Source organism: Lathyrus oleraceus, unplaced genomic scaffold (assembly GCF_024323335.1).
Source record: "Lathyrus oleraceus cultivar Zhongwan6 unplaced genomic scaffold, CAAS_Psat_ZW6_1.0 chrUn0572, whole genome shotgun sequence".
NCBI classification, from domain to species: domain Eukaryota; kingdom Viridiplantae; phylum Streptophyta; class Magnoliopsida; order Fabales; family Fabaceae; genus Lathyrus; species Lathyrus oleraceus.
Window position 1 is genome coordinate 26504 of NW_026112963.1, and position 24086 is coordinate 50589.

The 24086-nt window shown below is 38.4% G+C and overlaps 3 protein-coding genes across 5 annotated transcripts in view; all 3 read left to right on the forward strand.

The window, feature by feature from the left end:
- The window catches only part of LOC127114555 (uncharacterized), a gene marked incomplete at its 5' end in the record, with an annotated part of 30992 nt that extends 22695 nt beyond the window's left edge, over positions 1–8297 (forward strand). Inside the window, one exon of the mRNA XM_051046621.1 lies at positions 7563–8297. Within this exon, the coding sequence (XP_050902578.1) occupies positions 7563–8003 (441 nt within the window). The remainder of the gene's footprint in view (positions 1–7562) is intronic.
- A 123-nt stretch (positions 8298–8420) lies between these two features.
- On the forward strand, positions 8421–21455 carry LOC127114556 (ATP-dependent RNA helicase DEAH12, chloroplastic; the record flags this gene model as incomplete). Its single annotated transcript, XM_051046622.1, has 2 exons — positions 8421–8876; positions 20623–21455. Coding segments are annotated over exons 1-2 (1118 nt in total), but the record flags the coding sequence as incomplete, so codon positions are not given.
- LOC127114557 (uncharacterized) lies at positions 10781–20043 on the forward strand. 3 transcript variants are annotated; one of them, XM_051046624.1, is made up of 2 exons: positions 10781–11087; positions 18921–20043. In XM_051046624.1, exons 1-2 carry the CDS (start codon positions 10796–10798, stop codon positions 19661–19663), a joined length of 1035 nt encoding a protein of 344 aa, XP_050902581.1. In that variant the 5' UTR covers positions 10781–10795; the 3' UTR covers positions 19664–20043. The 3 variants fall into 3 exon arrangements, with proteins under 3 accessions (XP_050902581.1, XP_050902580.1, XP_050902582.1); XM_051046625.1 differs by lacking the exon at positions 10781–11087 and adding an exon at positions 14697–15268 and having other exon boundaries at positions 19186–20043; XM_051046623.1 differs by lacking the exon at positions 18921–20043 and having other exon boundaries at positions 10781–12211.
- Positions 21456–24086: the final 2631 nt, after the last annotated feature.

Consider the following 24086-nt stretch of genomic DNA (forward strand, 5'->3'; position numbering starts at 1 on the left):
AAAATTTCAAGTCCATCCAATACATATCAAGAATTTCACAAATCAATTAAGATCATGACTCACAAAAGGTCCACATTTGGTCAAACAGAAAGGAAATTCCCAAACAAATTGGAAATGCACTCAAAAAATCCACAAAAATTCACAAGTGAACCTAACATCCAGAAGTATCAACATGCAAAAGTTCAGCTCATTTAAAGTTAATATGGCATGACAAATAAAATCATGAAGTTAGACAAGAAATGGTGTGACACAAATTGTCACACCTAGATTCAAATGATCATATCTCACAATCCAGGAATGATAAAATAGCAAACTCAAAGCCAAAATGTTCATTTAGGTGTCTAGTTTGCACATCTAAAATTTCAGCTCCATCCAATTAAGCATCATCATTTCATGATCAAAACATCAAGCAAGGTGTATGAAAGAACACATCCAAACAAACCCTAGGCCATTCCAAAAATCACACGTGCACAATTTTAATAAAAATCATCATAAAATTCTAGAGATCTTAAGGATTATGGCACAAAAAATTTCAATCAATTTGGATCAATGGTTATGGAGTTATGGAATTTTAAGTGTGGAGAGAAATTAAAAATGATATGAAATGGCATGTGAACACATGTAGCATATATGAAGAAAAATACAAAAGGCCAAAGGTGGAATGCTCTAGCCAAGGATCAAAGGAGGTTCCATTTCAAATCCTGGCGCGCGCTTATGCCTGTACCTGGACACGTGGTCCAATCACCAGTCCGAAAACACTAAACACCATTCAAAACACGGAAATGAGGATCAAAGTGTGTTTTCTGGAAAAAAATTCACATGTTCTTGAACACATTCATCGTGTTCATCATCAAATTTCCAGCATGAACAAATTTCCACCAAAATCAACAAAATCTATATCACTGGAAAGGTCTCTCAACGTACATCAACAATATCTCATCAATTAATCCTAATTCTTCCTAGATTAAAAGTTTCGAAGCAAAACATATTGGTGCATCAATCTTCTAATCCACATAACTTCCTTGTTTCTCAACCAAATTCAATGAAACAAATTGCAGAACACTCCACATCCAAAGATCTATCTAAAGCATGCATCAATTTTAAGAATTAGGCAATTCGAAAACTAACCTTAATTGGATAGCAGTGATGAATTTGAGGTTTCCTGGCCTTGTAACATGAAAACAGATGCGCTTTGATGCTTGTAGGAGTGGATGAAATAAAGCTTTGATGTTGATTGTACACGATTTAGCTCAAATCTTGAATTGCCATTGTTGAAGCTCACTTTAACAGTCCTTGAATTAGCTTGGAAATGATGAGATCTTGCTTCCAACAACTTCAATAATGCACATGGATCATGGATCGATGAAGATCTTGGCAAGGTTGGTGAAGAAAATTGCAGAAAAAGTGAGAGAGAAAGATGAAGAGTTTTTGGATTTCTAGATCTAGAATGCAATTCTATTATGGTTAATTAGAAAACAGTTATGATTTAGTTTATATATGTGATGTTAATGATGCTAGTAATCATGATTAGTGTAATTACAAAGGATTAGTGAAAATGCAAGTTTCATGCTAAATGGCCAATTGACCAATCCACCCTCACTTGTGCAAAACCAATGCAACAGTAAAATTTCTGTTTTGGAGCAAGTTTCAAATGATATTTGTGAGCTAATGCAAGTGGAATGGAGTGAAAACAATGAATATTTTGCAAAATGACCTTTTTCCCTCCAAATTCAAAATTGGTTCACTTGAAAAATGCACTTTTTGTGTGAGCAAAATTCATGAAATGTAATGCTTGTTTTGGATAGAGGGGATCAAAAGAAATTTGCTCAAAAAAACCTCACTCCATTTGGCCTTGTGAATCAAAAGTTATGCAACTTTGAAATTCAACTTTTTTGGACAATGATTTGATCATAACTTGCCAACCACAAATGAGAAATTCATGTTCTTGGACTTTTTGGAAAGGTGAGAGCAAGATCTTCAACTTTCAGGTTGGACAAAATTTAATTTGAAGCATTTTTGGACATGTAATTTTGAGGAGAAAACCTTTCCATTTTTGGCAATTTTGAATTACAAGTCACTTTCTATTTTTGGAAAGTTTTCATCTGACTTTATTTTCTTCATTCTTGATGTTTGAAATGTCAAATGAAACTTGTTTGGACATGAATGAAGTGTCTCTAACCCTCTCCCACCTCCAAATCCATCAGTTGACTTGTGGTTGACTTTTGTTGACTGATAGATGAACTGGCTATGCACTGACGATCTTGATCCTCAAACCCCTGATGAAATGGCTCAATGATGAAACCCTAGCTTCCACAAGATCATTAAAACCATAAAATGATCCACACATCCATTGAAAACCCCATCTCCTTGACAAGCCCTGATTGGCACAATGCAGCTGATTATGGTTGACCAGAGGTCAAAACCCTAATCCCAAGGTATCTGATCAAGCATAAGGAATCTCTTGGTGATGAAAAAACCATGATGATGATGTTGTACCATTGCAACCAAGATGATGATCAATCTCCTTGAGGAACCATGAAACCCTAATTTGACGCACAACCCTCAGATGGCTAGTGATCAATTCAATTAAACCTTTAGCTTGAATCTCAACCTCTTATCTTCTGACCAAGACTTGGAGGATGACTTGATTGTTATTGCCATATGATATGCAATATGCAATGACTAATGTCCTAAAAAATGAAATGCAATATGTTAAGCTAGTCCCAAGAGAGGAGGGCAAATTTTGAGGTGTTACAGTATACACCATTATCACCATGAGAATAACTTATGACACTTTGCATAACTTTCTATATAGTATTCTCATAGCGGGTCAATCCGGTATAAATATTACTCTTAATATTCATACCTATGTTTAAGACTTGATAACTTTTTATCCATGATCCATGAGATGTTATCACCGGTCTACAAACATAATAGTCTCAATGCTTTAATGTTATCCCACTTCACAATAAAGCTCGACTACGGATACTTTAAGAATAGTGTCCTTATGTTTAATGTGCTCTCATGATTAAGTCACACTTAATACATTAAACGGACTATCTATTCCAGGGAATTTATTAGTCAACCATAATAAAGAAAATGCCTTTTATTATTAATAAATAATTCGATACAAGTACCAAAAGTATTGGCCTCTAGGGCTTACACCAACATCATGTTGCCCCCTGACACCCTTTCAGAGATCGTTTCCGACTTATTCATATACTAGAGTAGAGTCACTATGTGATCAGATCTGACTTGCTTACGTCTTGTAACAATGTTCTCTGAGAATCGACCTCGCTGTAATCCATGCCGTCAAACCTCTTCCTCCTTTCAACGCTCTCGCCGCCTACGACCTAAAATCCGGCAACCGCCTCTTCCTCTCCCCTCTCCCCACCGATGAAGAAGCCCTCGTAAACAATGTCGCTGTTGATTACAACGGCAACGCTTACGTCACGAACTCCATCGGCAAATACATCTGGAAAGTCAACGTGAAAGGAGAAGCTTCAATCTTCTCAAAATCACCGAGGTTCACCGAACATCCGGTGGACCGCGACACACCGTATAGTTACATCGGGCTCAACGGTATTGCTTACGTCAGCAGCGGGGATTATCTCTTGGTGGTGCAATCCAATACAGGTAAGGTTTTTAAGGTTGATGCGGACGACGGTACAGCCAGGCACGTACTTCTCAACGAGGATCTCACGCGTCCTGATGGCGTCGTTTTTAGAAGTGACGGTGTCGTTTTGGTGGTTTCACCGCAAGCGAATAATTTGTGGCTTCTGAAGAGTAATAATGGATGGAGGGAGGGTGTGGTTTATGACAAAATTGACCTTGAGAGTGAAGGGTACCCTACTTCGGTTGTTTCGAGAGGGAGGGATAAGATGTATGTGTTGTATGGGTATTTTTTGGAGGGTCTTTTGGGGAATTCAGAGAGGGAGGGTTTTAGAATTGAGGAGATTATGTCACCAAAGGAGAGTGAGGGAGAGAATGTTTGGCTTTATGTGATGATTGGATTTGGCATGGTGTATTTTGTGTATTGGAGGTTTCAGATGGGTCAGCTTGTGAAGCATATGAACAAAAAGATCAATTGATTATTTCTAAGTTTATAGTTTCTATTTCATGGTTATAACTTTTTTTGTTTTGTTTTGTTGTTATTGTTAGGTTCATAGAATCATAGGAGTGACAATTGTATCATTTTGATGTTTTATACCAAACTCTTATTAAGAGCTTAAGGTGGTTTATAAATTCTAATGCTCTTTATGAACGAGACAAAGGATGATTTGCAGCAGTATAGTGAGATATCTTAATGTAATTTAAGAAACATAGGGATAAAAAGAGTAAGAATTGAGAAGAATAAATGAGACCTGTTATAGTATGGTGTTCTATTCCCCTGTTTTGATATGTAATACTCATGTTTTTTTATTGTTTTTTGTGCTGTAGTGGGATGGAGTCTATGATAAATGAGAATTTATATATTCTGCAGTATGGGGTTTTCATCTCAAGGCTCTAAGAAACTACATTGATGAGGTGATAAGCAAAGATCTGATTGTCTCAAAGTGCAATTTTGCCATTCTGATGGTGACCTTTTTACACTTCTCTCTGTGTACAAAGAATGGGAGGCTCTGCCTCAAGAGAGGAGGAATAAGTGGTGTTGGGAAAATAGCATCAATGCTAAATCTATGAGGAGATACCAAGACACAGTTTTCGAGTTAGAATCTTTTCTAGAGCGTGAACATGGCTTTATTGTTCCAAGTTACTGGCGTTGGGATCCTCATACACCTTCTGTTCATGATAAGAATATGAAAAAGGTTATACTGGCCTCACTTTCTGTAAATGTAGCCATGTTTTCTGGACGCAATCAACTTGGTTATGAAGTAGCGCAAACTGGACAACATGTTCAACTGCATCCATCTTCTTCCTTGCTCGTCTTTGCTCAGAAGCCTAGTTGGGTGGTTTTCGGTGACCTTCTCTCAGTGTCTAATGAATATCTGGTCTGTGTTAGTGCTGTTGAGTTTCAATCATTATATGACCTTCAACCCCCTCCCTCGTTTGATGTATCCAATATGGAAGAACGAAAGTTGCAAACTAAGACATTGACTGGTTTTGGCACTATTCTTCTCAAAAGATTTTGTGGGAAATTCAACAGTAATTTGCTTGGTCATGTTTCACGTATTAGGAAAGCTTGTTTGGATGAAAGAATCTTTGTTGAAGTGAAAGTTGACGAGAATCTCATCCAGTTATATGCCGCTTCACACGATATGAATACAACTACTATGTTGGTGAGTGATGTTTTAGAATACGAGAAAAAGAGGTTACGCACAGAATGTATGGAAAAATGTTTGTATCACGGGTCTGGTTCTGCATCACCTATGGCTTTGTTTGGGTTTGGTGCTGAGATAAAGCATATGGAACTCGAGAAGCATTCCCTGAGTGTTTATGTGTATCACTCAAACATAAATGCAATTGATGACAAGGAGCTCCTAATGTTTTTTGAAAAGAATACCTCAGGTTCTATATGTGTTATGTACAAGTTCCAAGGAATGGGGAAGGATCCTCCAGATAGAGAAAAGTGGGGCAAGATAACATTTTTGTCCCCTGATGCTGCCAAAAGAGCCGTTGAGCTGGATGGAAACGAGTTTTGTGGCTCGAACTTGAAAATACTTCCTTCACAATCAGCTATGGGAGGGGATAAAACATTTTTATTTCCTGAAGCTAAAGCAAGAATTTTCTGGCCTCGCAGACTTAGCAGAGGATTTGGCATAGTTATATGTGATAAAAATGATGTCAATATAGAGTGGTATACACCATTATCACCATGAGAATAACTTATGACACTTTGCATAACTTTCTATATAGTATTCTCATAGCGGGTCAATCCGGTATAAATATTACTCTTAATATTCATACCTATGTTTAAGACTTGATAACTTTTTGTCCATGATCCATGAGATGTGATCACCGGTCTACAAACATAATAATATCAATGCTTTAATGTTATCCCACTTCACAATAAAGCTCGACTACGGATACTTTAAGAATAGTGTCCTTATGTTTAATGTGCTCTCATGATTAAGTCACACTTAATACATTAAACGGACTATCTATTCCAGGGACTTTATTAATCAACCATAATAAAGAAAATGCCTTTTATTATTAATAAATAATTCGATACAAGTACCAAAAGTATTGGCCTCTAGGGCTTACACCAACATCATGTTGCCCCCTGACACCCTTCCAGAGACCGTTTCCGACTTATTCATATACTAGAGTAGAGTCACTATGTGATCAGATCCGACTTGCTTACGTCTTGTAACAATGTTCTCCGAGAACCGACCTACTAACGATTTATGCAATCCGACTTGTTCGCCTTTTTATACTCGACCTAGAAAAGCTCGGTCTTTGAGAATTCTAAGATGTATAATAATATAAACATAATTATTGAAGATCAAAATATAATCGAAATACAATGTATTAAAAAGTTATATCTCAAAAATGATTTTTATAAAATACTATTTGAAAAATAGTTTCAAAATTAAATAATTTAAAATATTTAATATCTAATTTTTTTAAATAAAATAATTAAATATCTAAAATAATATTTTTAGAATAATATTAAAAGTAATTTTTTATTAATTTTTTTATTTACAATTTTTTTAAAAAGTAAATAGTATAAAAATCATTTTTTAAAAGCAAAACAAAACAAAACAATCTGACCTTTAATTTCTCTTTTTCAAACTCTAAAGATTCAAAATCCTCTCCGATTAAAGAATATAGTATAATTTTATAGATAGATCATCATGAGATGAAGACCCATACACTTAACTTCAGCCGCTACTTGGAATAAAGTTTCAAACCCAAAAACACAGCTCTCAAAACCTCACCATGCCAATTCACTCATCCAATCACTCCCTTACTTCATACACCACCGTCGTCGTCGTCCTCCTCCTCTTCCTCCAAACTTCAACTCCGATAATCAAAGCCCTCGCCGAAAACTCCCACGTCACCAATTTCCAATCACCAAACCTCTATCCAGAATCCCTAGCGTGGGACCCTTTAAAACAACACTTCCTCGTCGGATCCCTCCGTCACCGCACCATCTCATCAATCTCCGACGCTGGCATAATCGAAAACCTAATCTCCGATACCTCTCTCCCCAAAAACGTCACCGTTGTAGGTATAACAGTCGATTCACGCAACAACCGCGTCCTCGCTGTAATCCACGCCGTCAAACCTCTTCCTCCTTTCAACGCTCTCGCCGCCTACGACCTAAAATCCGGCAACCGCCTCTTCCTCTCCCCTCTCCCCACCAATGAAGAAGCCCTCGCAAACAATGTCGCTGTTGATTACAACGACAACGCTTACGTCACGAACTCCATCGGCAACTACATCTGGAAAGTCAACGTGAAAGGAGAAGCTTCAATCTTCTCAAAATCGCCGAGGTTCACCGAACATCCGGTGGACCGCGACACACCGTATAGTTACATCGGGCTCAACGGTATTGCTTACGTCAGCAGCGGGGATTATCTCTTGGTGGTGCAATCCAATACAGGTAAGGTTTTAAGGTTGATGCGGACGACGGTACAGCCAGGCACGTACTTCTCAACGAGGATCTCACGCGTCCTGATGGCGTCGTTTTTAGAAGTGACGGTGTCGTTTTGGTGGTTTCACCGCAAGCGAATAAGTTGTGGCTTCTGAAGAGTAATAATGGATGGAGGGAGGGTGTGGTTTATGACAAAATTGACCTTGAGAGTGAAGGGTACCCTACTTCGGTTGTTTCGAGAGGGAGGGATAAGATGTATGTGTTGTATGGGTATTTTTTGGAGGGTCTTTTGGGGAATTCAGAGAGGGAGGGTTTTAGAATTGAGGAGATTATGTCACCAAAGGAGAGTGAGGGAGAGAATGTTTGGCTTTATGTGATGATTGGATTTGGCATGGTGTATTTTGTGTATTGGAGGTTTCAGATGGGTCAGCTTGTGAAGCATATGAACAAAAAGATCAATTGATTATTTCTAAGTTTATAGTTTCTATTTCATGGTTATAACTTTTTTTGTTTTGTTTTGTTGTTATTGTTAGGTTCATAGAATCATAGGAGTGACAATTGTATCATTTTGATGTTTTATACCAAACTCTTATTAAGAGCTTAAGGTGGTTTATAAATTCTAATGCTCTTTATGAACGGGACAAAGGATGATTTGCAGCAGTATAGTGAGATATCTTAATGTAATTTAAGAAACATAGGGATAAAAAGAGTAAGAATTGAGAAGAATAAATGAGACCTGTTATAGTATGGTGTTCTATTCCCCTGTTTTGATATGTAATACTCATGTTTTTTTATTGTTTTTTGTGCTGTAGTGGGATGGAGTCTATGATAAATGAGAATTTATATATTCTGCAGTATGGGGTTTTCATCTCAAGGCTCTAAGAAACTACATTGATGAGGTGATAAGCAAAGATCTGATTGTCTCAAAGTGCAATTTTGCCATTCTGATGGTGACCTTTTTACACTTCTCTCTGTGTACAAAGAATGGGAGGCTCTGCCTCAAGAGAGGAGGAATAAGTGGTGTTGGGAAAATAGCATCAATGCTAAATCTATGAGGAGATGCCAAGACACAGTTTTCGAGTTAGAATCTTTTCTAGAGCGTGAACATGGCTTTATTGTTCCAAGTTACTGGCGTTGGGATCCTCATACACCTTCTGTTCATGATAAGAATATGAAAAAGGTTATACTGGCCTCACTTTCTGAAAATGTAGCCATGTTTTCTGGACGCAATCAACTTGGTTATGAAGTAGCGCAAACTGGACAACATGTTCAACTGCATCCATCTTCTTCCTTGCTCGTGTTTGCTCAGAAGCCTAGTTGGGTGGTTTTCGGTGACCTTCTCTCAGTGTCTAATGAATATCTGGTCTGTGTTAGTGCTGTTGAGTTTCAATCATTATACGACCTTCAACCCCCTCCCTCGTTTGATGTATCCAAGATGGAAGAACGAAAGTTGCAAACTAAGACATTGACTGGTTTTGGCACTATTCTTCTCAAAAGATTTTGTGGGAAATCCAACAGTAATTTGCTTGGTCATGTTTCACGTATTAGGAAAGCTTGTTTGGATGAAAGAATCTTTGTTGAAGTGAAAGTTGACGAGAATCTCATCCAGTTATATGCCGCTTCACACGATATGAATACAGCTACTATGTTGGTGAGTGATGTTTTAGAATACGAGAAAAAGAGGTTACGCACAGAATGTATGGAAAATTTTTTGTATCACGGGTCTGGTTCTGCATCACCTATGGCTTTGTTTGGGTCTGGTGCTGAGATAAAGCATCTGGAACTCGAGAAGCATTCCCTGAGTGTTGATGTGTATCACTCAAACATAAATGCAATTGATGACAAGGAGCTCCTGATGTTTTTTGAAAAGAATACCTCAGGTTCTATATGTGCTGTGTACAAGTTCCAAGGAATGGGGAAGGATCCTCCAGATAGAGAAAAGTGGGGCAAGATAACATTTTTGTCCCCTGATGCTGCCAAAAGAGCCGTTGAGCTGGATGGAGACGAGTTTTGCGGCTCGAACTTGAAAATACTTCCTTCACAATCAGCTATGGGAGGGGATAAAACATTTTTATTTCCTGAAGTTAAAGCAAGAATTTTCTGGCCTCGCAGACTTAGCAGAGGATTTGGCATAGTTATATGTGATAAAAATGATGTCAATATAGAGTGGTATACACCATTATCACCATGAGAATAACTTATGACACTTTGCATAACTTTCTATATAGTATTCTCATAGCGGGTCAATCCGGTATAAATATTACTCTTAATATTCATACCTATGTTTAAGACTTGATAACTTTTTATCCATGATCCATGAGATGTGATCACCGGTCTACAAACATAATAATATCAATGCTTTAATGTTATCCCACTTCACAATAAAGCTCGACTACGGATACTTTAAGAATAGTGTCCTTATGTTTAATGTGCTCTCATGATTAAGTCACACTTAATACATTAAACGGACTATCTATTCCAGGGACTTTATTAATCAACCATAATAAAGAAAATGCCTTTTATTATTAATAAATAATTCGATACAAGTACCAAAAGTATTGGCCTCTAGGGCTTACACCAACATCATGTTGCCCCCTGACACCCTTCCAGAGACCGTTTCCGACTTATTCATATACTAGAGTAGAGTCACTATGTGATCAGATCCGACTTGCTTACGTCTTGTAACAATGTTCTCCGAGAACCGACCTACTAACGATTTATGCAATCCGACTTGTTCGCCTTTTTATACTCGACCTAGAAAAGCTCGGTCTTTGAGAATTCTAAGATGTATAATAATATAAACATAATTATTGAAGATCAAAATATAATCGAAATACAATGTATTAAAAAGTTATATCTCAAAAATGATTTTTATAAAATACTATTTGAAAAATAGTTTCAAAATTAAATAATTTAAAAATATTTAGTATCTAATTTTTTAAATAAAATAATTAAATATCTAAAATAATATTTTTAGAATAATTATTAAAAGTAATTTTTTATTAATTTTTTTATTTACAATTTTTTTAAAAAGTAAATAGTATAAAAATCATTTTTTAAAAGCAAAACAAAACAAAACAATCTGACCTTTAATTTCTCTTTTTCAAACTCTAAAGATTCAAAATCCTCTCCGATTAAAGAATATAGTATAATTTTATAGATAGATCATCATGAGATGAAGACCCATACACTTAACTTCAGCCGCTACTTGGAATAAAGTTTCAAACCCAAAAACACAGCTCTCAAAACCTCACCATGCCAATTCACTCATCCAATCACTCCCTTACTTCATACACCACCGTCGTCGTCGTCCTCCTCCTCTTCCTCCAAACTTCAACTCCGATAATCAAAGCCCTCGCCGAAAACTCCCACGTCACCAATTTCCAATCACCAAACCTCTATCCAGAATCCCTAGCGTGGGACCCTTTAAAACAACACTTCCTCGTCGGATCCCTCCGTCACCGCACCATCTCATCAATCTCCGACGCTGGCATAATCGAAAACCTAATCTCCGATACCTCTCTCCCCAAAAACGTCACCGTTGTAGGTATAACAGTCGATTCACGCAACAACCGCGTCCTCGCTGTAATCCACGCCGTCAAACCTCTTCCTCCTTTCAACGCTCTCGCCGCCTACGACCTAAAATCCGGCAACCGCCTCTTCCTCTCCCCTCTCCCCACCAATGAAGAAGCCCTCGCAAACAATGTCGCTGTTGATTACAACGACAACGCTTACGTCACGAACTCCATCGGCAACTACATCTGGAAAGTCAACGTGAAAGGAGAAGCTTCAATCTTCTCAAAATCGCCGAGGTTCACCGAACATCCGGTGGACCGCGACACACCGTATAGTTACATCGGGCTCAACGGTATTGCTTACGTCAGCAGCGGGGATTATCTCTTGGTGGTGCAATCCAATACAGGTAAGGTTTTCAAGGTTGATGCGGACGACGGTACAGCCAGGCACGTACTTCTCAACGAGGATCTCACGCGTCCTGATGGCGTCGTTTTTAGAAGTGACGGTGTCGTTTTGGTGGTTTCACCGCAAGCGAATAAGTTGTGGCTTCTGAAGAGTAATAATGGATGGAGGGAGGGTGTGGTTTATGACAAAATTGACCTTGAGAGTGAAGGGTACCCTACTTCGGTTGTTTCGAGAGGGAGGGATAAGATGTATGTGTTGTATGGGTATTTTTTGGAGGGTCTTTTGGGGAATTCAGAGAGGGAGGGTTTTAGAATTGAGGAGATTATGTCACCAAAGGAGAGTGAGGGAGAGAATGTTTGGCTTTATGTGATGATTGGATTTGGCATGGTGTATTTTGTGTATTGGAGGTTTCAGATGGGTCAGCTTGTGAAGCATATGAACAAAAAGATCAATTGATTATTTCTAAGTTTATAGTTTCTATTTCATGGTTATAACTTTTTTTGTTTTGTTTTGTTGTTATTGTTAGGTTCATAGAATCATAGGAGTGACAATTGTATCATTTTGATGTTTTATACCAAACTCTTATTAAGAGCTTAAGGTGGTTTATAAATTCTAATGCTCTTTATGAACGGGACAAAGGATGATTTGCAGCAGTATAGTGAGATATCTTAATGTAATTTAAGAAACATAGGGATAAAAAGAGTAAGAATTGAGAAGAATAAATGAGACCTGTTATAGTATGGTGTTCTATTCCCCTGTTTTGATATGTAATACTCATGTTTTTTTTATTGTTTTTTGTGCTGTAGTGGGATGGAGTCTATGATAAATGAGAATTTATATATTCTGCAGTATGGGGTTTTCATCTCAAGGCTCTAAGAAACTACATTGATGAGGTGATAAGCAAAGATCTGATTGTCTCAAAGTGCAATTTTGCCATTCTGATGGTGACCTTTTTACACTTCTCTCTGTGTACAAAGAATGGGAGGCTCTGCCTCAAGAGAGGAGGAATAAGTGGTGTTGGGAAAATAGCATCAATGCTAAATCTATGAGGAGATGCCAAGACACAGTTTTCGAGTTAGAATCTTTTCTAGAGCGTGAACATGGCTTTGTTGTTCCAAGTTACTGGCGTTGGGATCCTCATACACCTTCTGTTCATGATAAGAATATGAAAAAGGTTATACTGGCCTCACTTTCTGAAAATGTAGCCATGTTTTCTGGACGCAATCAACTTGGTTATGAAGTAGCGCAAACTGGACAACATGTTCAACTGCATCCATCTTCTTCCTTGCTCGTGTTTGCTCAGAAGCCTAGTTGGGTGGTTTTCGGTGACCTTCTCTCAGTGTCTAATGAATATCTGGTCTGTGTTAGTGCTGTTGAGTTTCAATCATTATACGACCTTCAACCCCCTCCCTCGTTTGATGTATCCAAGATGGAAGAACGAAAGTTGCAAACTAAGACATTGACTGGTTTTGGCACTATTCTTCTCAAAAGATTTTGTGGGAAATCCAACAGTAATTTGCTTGGTCATGTTTCACGTATTAGGAAAGCTTGTTTGGATGAAAGAATCTTTGTTGAAGTGAAAGTTGACGAGAATCTCATCCAGTTATATGCCGCTTCACACGATATGAATACAGCTACTATGTTGGTGAGTGATGTTTTAGAATACGAGAAAAAGAGGTTACGCACAGAATGTATGGAAAAATGTTTGTATCACGGGTCTGGTTCTGCATCACCTATGGCTTTGTTTGGGTCTGGTGCTGAGATAAAGCATCTGGAACTCGAGAAGCATTCCCTGAGTGTTGATGTGTATCACTCAAACATAAATGCAATTGATGACAAGGAGCTCCTGATGTTTTTTGAAAAGAATACCTCAGGTTCTATATGTGTTGTGTACAAGTTCCAAGGAATGGGGAAGGATCCTCCAGATAGAGAAAAGTGGGGCAAGATAACATTTTTGTCCCCTGATGCTGCCAAAAGAGCCGTTGAGCTGGATGGAGACGAGTTTTGCGGCTCGAACTTGAAAATACTTCCTTCACAATCAGCTATGGGAGGGGATAAAACATTTTTATTTCCTGAAGTTAAAGCAAGAATTTTCTGGCCTCGCAGACTTAGCAGAGGATTTGGCATAGTTATATGTGATAAAAATGATGTCAATATAGAGTGGTATACACCATTATCACCATGAGAATAACTTATGACACTTTGCATAACTTTCTATATAGTATTCTCATAGCGGGTCAATCCGGTATAAATATTACTCTTAATATTCATACCTATGTTTAAGACTTGATAACTTTTTATCCATGATCCATGAGATGTGATCACCGGTCTACAAACATAATAGTCTCAATGCTTTAATGTTATCCCACTTCACAATAAAGCTCGACTACGGATACTTTAAGAATAGTGTCCTTATGTTTAATGTGCTCTCATGATTAAGTCACACTTAATACATTAAACGGACTATCTATTCCAGGGACTTTATTAATCAACCATAATAAAGAAAATGCCTTTTATTATTAATAAATAATTCGATACAAGTACCAAAAGTATTGGCCTCTAGGGCTTACACCAACATCATGTTGCCCCCTGACACCCTTCCAGAGACCGTTTCCGACTTATTCATATACTAGAGTAGAGTCACTATGTGATCAGATCCGACTTGCTTACGTCTTGTAACAATGTTCTCCGAGAACCGACCTACTAACGATTTATGCAATCCGACTTGTTCGCCTTTTTATACTCGACCTAGAAAAGCTCGGTCTTTGAGAATTCTAAGATGTATAATAATATAAACATAATTATTGAAGATCAAAATATAATCGAAATACAATGTATTAAAAAGTTATATCTCAAAAATGATTTTTATAAAATACTATTTGAAAAATAGTTTCAAAATTAAATAATTTAAAAATATTTAATATCTAATTTTTTTAAATAAAATAATTAAATATCTAAAATAATATTTTTAGAATAATTATTAAAAGTAATTTTTTATTAATTTTTTTATTTACAATTTTTTTAAAAAGTAAATAGTATAAAAATCATTTTTTAAAAGCAAAACAAAACAAAACAATCTGACCTTTAATTTCTCTTTTTCAAACTCTAAAGATTCAAAATCCTCTCCGATTAAAGAATATAGTATAATTTTATAGATAGATCATCATGAGATGAAGACCCATACACTTAACTTCAGCCGCTACTTGGAATAAAGTTTCAAACCCAAAAACACAGCTCTCAAAACCTCACCATGCCAATTCACTCATCCAATCACTCCCTTACTTCATACACCACCGTCGTCGTCGTCCTCCTCCTCTTCCTCCAAACTTCAACTCCGATAATCAAAGCCCTCGCCGAAAACTCCCACGTCACCAATTTCCAATCACCAAACCTCTATCCAGAATCCCTAGCGTGGGACCCTTTAAAACAACACTTCCTCGTCGGATCCCTCCGTCACCGCACCATCTCATCAATCTCCGACGCTGGCATAATCGAAACCCTAATCTCCGATACCTCTCTCCCCGAAAACGTCACCATTGTAGGTATAACAGTCGATTCACGCAACAACCGCGTCCTCGCTGTAATCCACGCCGTCAAACCTCTTCCTCCTTTCAACGCTCTCGCCGCCTACGACCTAAAATCCGGCAACCGCCTCTTCCTCTCCCCTCTCCCCACCAATGAAGAAGCCCTCGCAAACAATGTCGCTGTTGATTACAACGACAACGCTTACGTCACGAACTCCATCGGCAACTACATCTGGAAAGTCAACGTGAAAGGAGAAGCTTCAATCTTCTCAAAATCGCCGAGGTTCACCGAACATCCGGTGGACCGCGACACACCGTATAGTTACATCGGGCTCAACGGTATTGCTTACGTCAGCAGCGGGGATTATCTCTTGGTGGTGCAATCCAATACAGGTAAGGTTTTTAAGGTTGATGCGGACGACGGTACAGCCAGGCACGTACTTCTCAACGAGGATCTCACGCGTCCTGATGGCGTCGTTTTTAGAAGTGACGGTGTCGTTTTGGTGGTTTCACCGCAAGCGAATAAGTTGTGGCTTCTGAAGAGTAATAATGGATGGGGGGAGGGTGTGGTTTATGACAAAATTGACCTTGAGAGTGAAGGGTACCCTACTTCGGTTGTTTCGAGAGGGAGGGATAAGATGTATGTGTTGTATGGGTATTTTTTGGAGGGTCTTTTGGGGAATTCAGAGAGGGAGGGTTTTAGAATTGAGGAGATTATGTCACCAAAGGAGAGTGAGGGAGAGAATGTTTGGCTTTATGTGATGATTGGATTTGGCATGGTGTATTTTGTGTATTGGAGGTTTCAGATGGGTCAGCTTGTGAAGCATATGAACAAAAAGATCAATTGATTATTTCTAAGTTTATAGTTTCTATTTCATGGTTATAACTTTTTTTGTTTTGTTTTGTTGTTATTGTTAGGTTCATAGAATCATAGGAGTGACAATTGTATCATTTTGATGTTTTATACCAAACTCTTATTAAGAGCTTAAGGTGGTTTATAAATTCTAATGCTCTTTATGAACGGGACAAAGGATGATTTGCAGCAGTATAGTGAGATATCTTAATGTAATTTAAGAAACATAGGGATAAAAAGAGTAAGAATTGAGAAGAATAAATGAGACCTGTTATAGTATGGTGTTCTATTCCCCTGTTTTGATATGTAATACTCATGTTTTTTTTATTGTTTTTTGTGCTGTAGTGGGATGGAGTCTATGATAAATGAGAATTTATATATTCTGCAGTATGGGGTTTTCATCTCAAGGCTCTAAGAAACTACATTGATGAGGTGATAAGCAAAGATCTGATTGTCTCAAAGTGCAATTTTGCCATTCTGATGGTGACCTTTTTACACTTCTCTCTGTGTACAAAGAATGGGAGGCTCTGCCTCAAGAGAGGAGGAATAAGTGGTGTTGGGAAAATAGCATCAATGCTAAATCTATGAGGAGATGCCAAGACACAGTTTTCGAGTTAGAATCTTTTCTAGAGCGTGAACATGGCTTTGTTGTTCCAAGTTACTGGCGTTGGGATCCTCATACACCTTCTGTTCATGATAAGAATATGAAAAAGGTTATACTGGCCTCACTTTCTGAAAATGTAGCCATGTTTTCTGGACGCAATCAACTTGGTTATGAAGTAGCGCAAACTGGACAACATGTTCAACTGCATCCATCTTCTTCCTTGCTCGTGTTTGCTCAGAAGCCTAGTTGGGTGGTTTTCGGTGACCTTCTCTCAGTGTCTAATGAATATCTGGTCTGTGTTAGTGCTGTTGAGTTTCAATCATTATACGACCTTCAACCCCCTCCCTCGTTTGATGTATCCAAGATGGAAGAACGGAAGTTGCAAACTAAGACATTGACTGGTTTTGGCACTATTCTTCTCAAAAGATTTTGTGGGAAATCCAACAGTAATTTGCTTGGTCATGTTTCACGTATTAGGAAAGCTTGTTTGGATGAAAGAATCTTTGTTGAAGTGAAAGTTGACGAGAATCTCATCCAGTTATATGCCGCTTCACACGATATGAATACAGCTACTATGTTGGTGAGTGATGTTTTAGAATACGAGAAAAAGAGGTTACGCACAGAATGTATGGAAAAATGTTTGTATCACGGGTCTGGTTCTGCATCACCTATGGCTTTGTTTGGGTCTGGTGCTGAGATAAAGCATCTGGAACTCGAGAAGCATTCCCTGAGTGTTGATGTGTATCACTCAAACATAAATGCAATTGATGACAAGGAGCTCCTGATGTTTTTTGAAAAGAATACCTCAGGTTCTATATGTGCTGTGTACAAGTTCCAAGGAATGGGGAAGGATCCTCCAGATAGAGAAAAGTGGGGCAAGATAACATTTTTGTCCCCTGATGCTGCCAAAAGAGCCGTTGAGCTGGATGGAGACGAGTTTTGCGGCTCGAACTTGAAAATACTTCCTTCACAATCAGCTATGGGAGGGGATAAAACATTTTTATTTCCTGAAGTTAAAGCAAGAATTTTCTGGCCTCGCAGACTTAGCAGAGGATTTGGCATAGTTATATGTGATAAAAATGATGTCAATATAGAGTGGTATACACCATTATCACCATGAGAATAACTTATGACACTTTGCATAACTTTCTATATAGTATTCTCATAGCGGGTCAATCCGGTATAAATATTACTCTTAATATTCATACCTATGTTTAAGACTTGATAACTTTTTATCCATGATCCATGAGATGTGATCACCGGTCTACAAACATAATAGTCTCAATGCTTTAATGTTATCCCACTTCACAATAAAGCTCGACTACGGATACTTTAAGAATAGTGTCCTTATGTTTAATGTGCTCTCATGATTAAGTCACACTTAATACATTAAACGGACTATCTATTCCAGGGACTTTATTAATCAACCATAATAAAGAAAATGCCTTTTATTATTAATAAATAATTCGATACAAGTACCAAAAGTATTGGCCTCTAGGGCTTACACCAACATCATGTTGCCCCCTGACACCCTTCCAGAGACCGTTTCCGACTTATTCATATACTAGAGTAGAGTCACTATGTGATCAGATCCGACTTGCTTACGTCTTGTAACAATGTTCTCCGAGAACCGACCTACTAACGATTTATGCAATCCGACTTGTTCGCCTTTTTATACTCGACCTAGAAAAGCTCGGTCTTTGAGAATTCTAAGATGTATAATAATATAAACATAATTATTGAAGATCAAAATATAATCGAAATACAATGTATTAAAAAGTTATATCTCAAAAATGATTTTTATAAAATACTATTTGAAAAATAGTTTCAAAATTAAATAATTTAAAAATATTTAATATCTAATTTTTTTAAATAAAATAATTAAATATCTAAAATAATATTTTTAGAATAATTATTAAAAGTAATTTTTTATTAATTTTTTTTATTTACAATTTTTTTAAAAAGTAAATAGTATAAAAATCATTTTTTAAAAGCAAAACAAAACAAAACAATCTGACCTTTAATTTCTCTTTTTCAAACTCTAAAGATTCAAAATCCTCTCCGATTAAAGAATATAGTATAATTTTATAGATAGATCATCATGAGATGAAGACCCATACACTTAACTTCAGCCGCTACTTGGAATAAAGTTTCAAACCCAAAAACACAGCTCTCAAAACCTCACCATGCCAATTCACTCATCCAATCACTCCCTTACTTCATACACCACCGTCGTCGTCCTCCTCCTCCTCTTCCTCCAAACTTCAACTCCGATAATCAAAGCCCTCGCCGAAAACTCCCACGTCATCAATTTCCAATCACCAAACCTCTATCTAGAATCCCTAGCGTGGGACCCTTTAAAACAACACTTCCTCGTCGGATCCCTCTGTCACTGCACCATCTCATCAATCTCCGACGCTGGCATAATCGAAACCCTAATCTCCGATACCTCTCTCCCCGAAAACGTCACCAATGTAGGTATAACAGTCGATTCACGCAACAACCGCGTCCTCGCTGTAATCCACGCCGTCAAACCTCTTCCTCCTTTCAACGCTCTCGCCGCCTACGACCTAAAATCCGGCAACCGCCTCTTCCTCTCCCCTCTCCCCACCGATGAAGAAGCCCTCGCAAACAATGTCGCTGTTGATTACAACGGCAACGCTTACGTCACGAACTCCATCGGCAATTACATCTGGAAAGTCAACGTGAAAGGAGAAGCTTCAATCTTCTCAAAATCGCCGAGGTTCACCGAACATCCGGTGGACCGCGACACACCGTATAGTTACATCGGGCTCAACGGTATTGCTTACGTCAGCAGCGGGGATTATCTCTTGGTGGTGCAATCCAATACAGGTAAGGTTTTCAAGGTTGATGCGGACGACGGTACAGCCAGGCACGTACTTCTCAACGAGGATCTCACGCGTCCTGATGGCGTCGTTTTTAGAAGTGACGGTGTCGTTTTGGTGGTTTCACCGCAAGCGAATAAGTTGTGGCTTCTGAAGAGTAATAATGGATGGGGGAGGGTGTGGTTTATGACAAAATTGACCTTGAGAGTGAAGGGTACCCTACTTCGGTTGTTTCGAGAGGGAGGGATAAGATGTATGTGTTGTATGGGTATTTTTTGGAGGGTCTTTTGGGGAATTCAGAGAGGGAGGGTTTTAGAATTGAGGAGATTATGTCACCAAAGGAGAGTGAGGGAGAGAATGTTTGGCTTTATGTGATGATTGGATTTGGCATGGTGTATTTTGTGTATTGGAGGTTTCAGATGGGTCAGCTTGTGAAGCATATGAACAAAAAGATCAATTGATTATTTCTAAGTTTATAGTTTCTATTTCATGGTTATAACTTTTTTTGTTTTGTTTTGTTGTTATTGTTAGGTTCATAGAATCATAGGAGTGACAATTGTATCATTTTGATGTTTTATACCAAACTCTTATTAAGAGCTTAAGGTGGTTTATAAATTCTAATGCTCTTTATGAACGGGACAAAGGATGATTTGCAGCAGTATAGTGAGATATCTTAATGTAATTTAAGAAACATAGGGATAAAAAGAGTAAGAATTGAGAAGAATAAATGAGACCTGTTATAGTATGGTGTTCTATTCCCCTGTTTTGATATGTAATACTCATGTTTTTTTTATTGTTTTTTGTGCTGTAGTGGGATGGAGTCTATGATAAATGAGAATTTATATATTCTGCAGTATGGGGTTTTCATCTCAAGGCTCTAAGAAACTACATTGATGAGGTGATAAGCAAAGATCTGATTGTCTCAAAGTGCAATTTTGCCATTCTGATGGTGACCTTTTTACACTTCTCTCTGTGTACAAAGAATGGGAGGCTCTGCCTCAAGAGAGGAGGAATAAGTGGTGTTGGGAAAATAGCATCAATGCTAAATCTATGAGGAGATGCCAAGACACAGTTTTCGAGTTAGAATCTTTTCTAGAGCGTGAACATGGCTTTGTTGTTCCAAGTTACTGGCGTTGGGATCCTCATACACCTTCTGTTCATGATAAGAATATGAAAAAGGTTATACTGGCCTCACTTTCTGAAAATGTAGCCATGTTTTCTGGACGCAATCAACTTGGTTATGAAGTAGCGCAAACTGGACAACATGTTCAACTGCATCCATCTTCTTCCTTGCTCGTGTTTGCTCAAAGCCTAGTTGGGTGGTTTTCGGTGACCTTCTCTCAGTGTCTAATGAATATCTGGTCTGTGTTAGTGCTGTTGAGTTTCAATCATTATACGACCTTCAACCCCCTCCCTCGTTTGATGTATCCAAGATGGAAGAACGGAAGTTGCAAACTAAGACATTGACTGGTTTTGGCACTATTCTTCTCAAAAGATTTTGTGGGAAATCCAACAGTAATTTGCTTGGTCATGTTTCACGTATTAGGAAAGCTTGTTTGGATGAAAGAATCTTTGTTGAAGTGAAAGTTGACGAGAATCTCATCCAGTTATATGCCGCTTCACACGATATGAATACAGCTACTATGTTGGTGAGTGATGTTTTAGAATACGAGAAAAAGAGGTTACGCACAGAATGTATGGAAAAAATTTTGTATCACGGGTCTGGTTCTGCATCACCTATGGCTTTGTTTGGGTCTGGTGCTGAGATAAAGCATCTGGAACTCGAGAAGCATTCCCTGAGTGTTGATGTGTATCACTCAAACATAAATGCAATTGATGACAAGGAGCTCCTGATGTTTTTTGAAAAGAATACCTCAGGTTCTATATGTGCTGTGTACAAGTTCCAAGGAATGGGGAAGGATCCTCCAGATAGAGAAAAGTGGGGCAAGATAACATTTTTGTCCCCTGATGCTGCCAAAAGAGCCGTTGAGCTGGATGGAGACGAGTTTTGCGGCTCGAACTTGAAAATACTTCCTTCACAATCAGCTATGGGAGGGGATAAAACATTTTTATTTCCTGAAGTTAAAGCAAGAATTTTCTGGCCTCGCAGACTTAGCAGAGGATTTGGCATAGTTATATGTGATAAAAATGATGTCAATATAGAGTGGTATACACCATTATCACCATGAGAATAACTTATGACACTTTGCATAACTTTCTATATAGTATTCTCATAGCGGGTCAATCCGGTATAAATATTACTCTTAATATTCATACCTATGTTTAAGACTTGATAACTTTTTATCCATGATCCATGAGATGTGATCACCAGTCTACAAACATAATAGTCTCAATGCTTTAGTGTTATCCCACTTCACAATAAAGCTCGACTACGGATACTTTAAGAATAGTGTCCTTATGTTTAATGTGCTCTCATGATTAAGTCACACTTAATACATTAAACGGACTATCTATTCCAGGGACTTTATTAATCAACCATAATAAAGAAAATGCCTTTTATTATTAATAAATAATTCGATACAAGTACCAAAAGTATTGGCCTCTGGGGCTTACACCAACATCATGTTGCCCCCTGACACCCTTCCAGAGACCGTTTCCGACTTATTCATATACTAGAGTAGAGTCACTATGTGATCAGATCCGACTTGCTTACGTCTTGTAACAATGTTCTCCGAGAATCGACTGTCGCATCCGCGAAAAACAACCGGCGGGCTAAAACAAAACAACACAGAGCCGCCACCGTGCGTTATTTATCCCAAAGAGGGAAAGGAAACGCTCAGAGTAAACCTGGAAAAGCATGGTCTCACGACCAAAGAGAAAGGGTACGGGAGTCGGTTATGCAAAGGGAAGGTATTAGCACCCCTACGCATTCGTACTACTCTACGGGATCCACGCTCAAAAGATAGATTAAGGTTGCTAAAACAAACATCACACACACACTGAAAACAACACAGGTGGAAAGAGGGGGAAGAGGGCTCGCTAGGACATCGCATCCTATGCCTACGTATCTCGTCTGGAACGAGAATCAGAGCTACCGTAGTTCGGCTCACGCACGCCGAAACAAACACACGCACAGACGCTGAGACATCAAACAAACACACAAACAGGCAAACATGGAACCCGAATGCCAATCGCTGGACTTACATCAGCTTCCGAACCGGAACAAACCCACACTGGAAACCAGATGCCACTTGATGGACTTATACCGGACTCCAAGCACACAACAAGAGGATACGGACTGCCAATGGCTGGGCTTACATCCGTCTCCTAAAACACACAAGAACAAACAAGCAACAAGCTACTAAGGAGTCGGGAACTCGAGCCTAGCAACTGTCAAGCAAACACACACAAAAAGGAAAAGGGTTTGAAAACAAAAAGGGTGAAAAACAAAAAGGGTGAAAAACAAAAAGGGTGCCCGGAGAGATCTCGTGCGACCTCCTGCCTACGTACCTCATCTGGTATGAGGATCAGGGCAACGTAGTTCCCCTAAACAGGGGAGAAACTTTCTCCTAACCAGAGACTGGGAAATGACAAACTAAAAGGGAGACTGACTCGAGCCTAATAGTTATCATGTATTCCACAATGGTCCTAGGTTGAGTTTTCTATCTACTTGCACAACAGCAAGCTATCCTAACCAGGCAAAGCAAGCATGCAAGCATAATCAGAACAAAGCAAACATTCACAATTAGCACACACTATATACAGACAAGGTGGGCTCAATCAAGGGTTAAGTTGCAAAAGCAACACAACTGTGTCAGGGTGATGTTAGCTCTTAACCTTAACATTGAGAGTTAGGGTGAAGCAGATGAAATAGGAAGTGAGGCGTGTGCCTCACAGCTCTTATCCCTGGCCAGGGAGAGCTTCAGACAATGAAGTGTGGGTTCAGAAAGTGGGAACCCTTTACTTATGTCACTGACTCAATGTAAACTGACAAGGATCTTGGGTTATGTCCACAATGCATCAACACCAGTTGTGTGAGCAGAGGGACGACTCAACAGAATAGCAGAGATGGATTGCACATCTCTGTATCTGCCAATGCCTTCAGGTCTTTTCCTGCTTGGGGACAAAAATAAACAAATCACAGGCATTGCCTCTTAAGGAGGACTTTCAGACAGGTGCCTGGCCAAGTAACAGGCCAGGTCTTCCAGACTACATGGAGAAAAGAGTCTACCTCAATTGGTTTTTATACAACCAAGCAACAGCACAAGCAAGTTCAAAAGAACTCAAGCAATAATGTACCTGAAATCAATCTAGCATGATCAGTACACAGCTCAAACAGTTAAACAGACAATTCAAGTTAACAGTTAACTGTGCACAAGCAATGCATTAAGCAAGCATAAGCCAATGCTCAACACAACTGAATTAGAAACCACCTACAAAACAAATTAATGTTAATCAACATCATCAAATGAGCAACTTAAACCAAATGCATTAATTCCTCCATTTCATTTGCCCTGTTGTCCTGAAACACAACTCAAACATGAGAAGCAAACCCCTAAGACAAAGCCTAGGGTCAAAGAGGAAGCAAAAGTTCAAAACAGAACATGAAATCTATCAAAAATCAAGTCAATCAAATTAGAATCAGTCCAATTGGTCTCATGTTCATATCATCAACCATTATCATTTCATGAAGCAATTAGGGCAAAGCTGTCATCTAGAAGCTTCATTGGACCAAACAGAATGAATCAATCAAACTCAATCCAAAACAATTCAATAAATCTCCAAAAAATCATGCTAAACAGCATCAATACAAAATCATTACACCAATTTCAGGCCA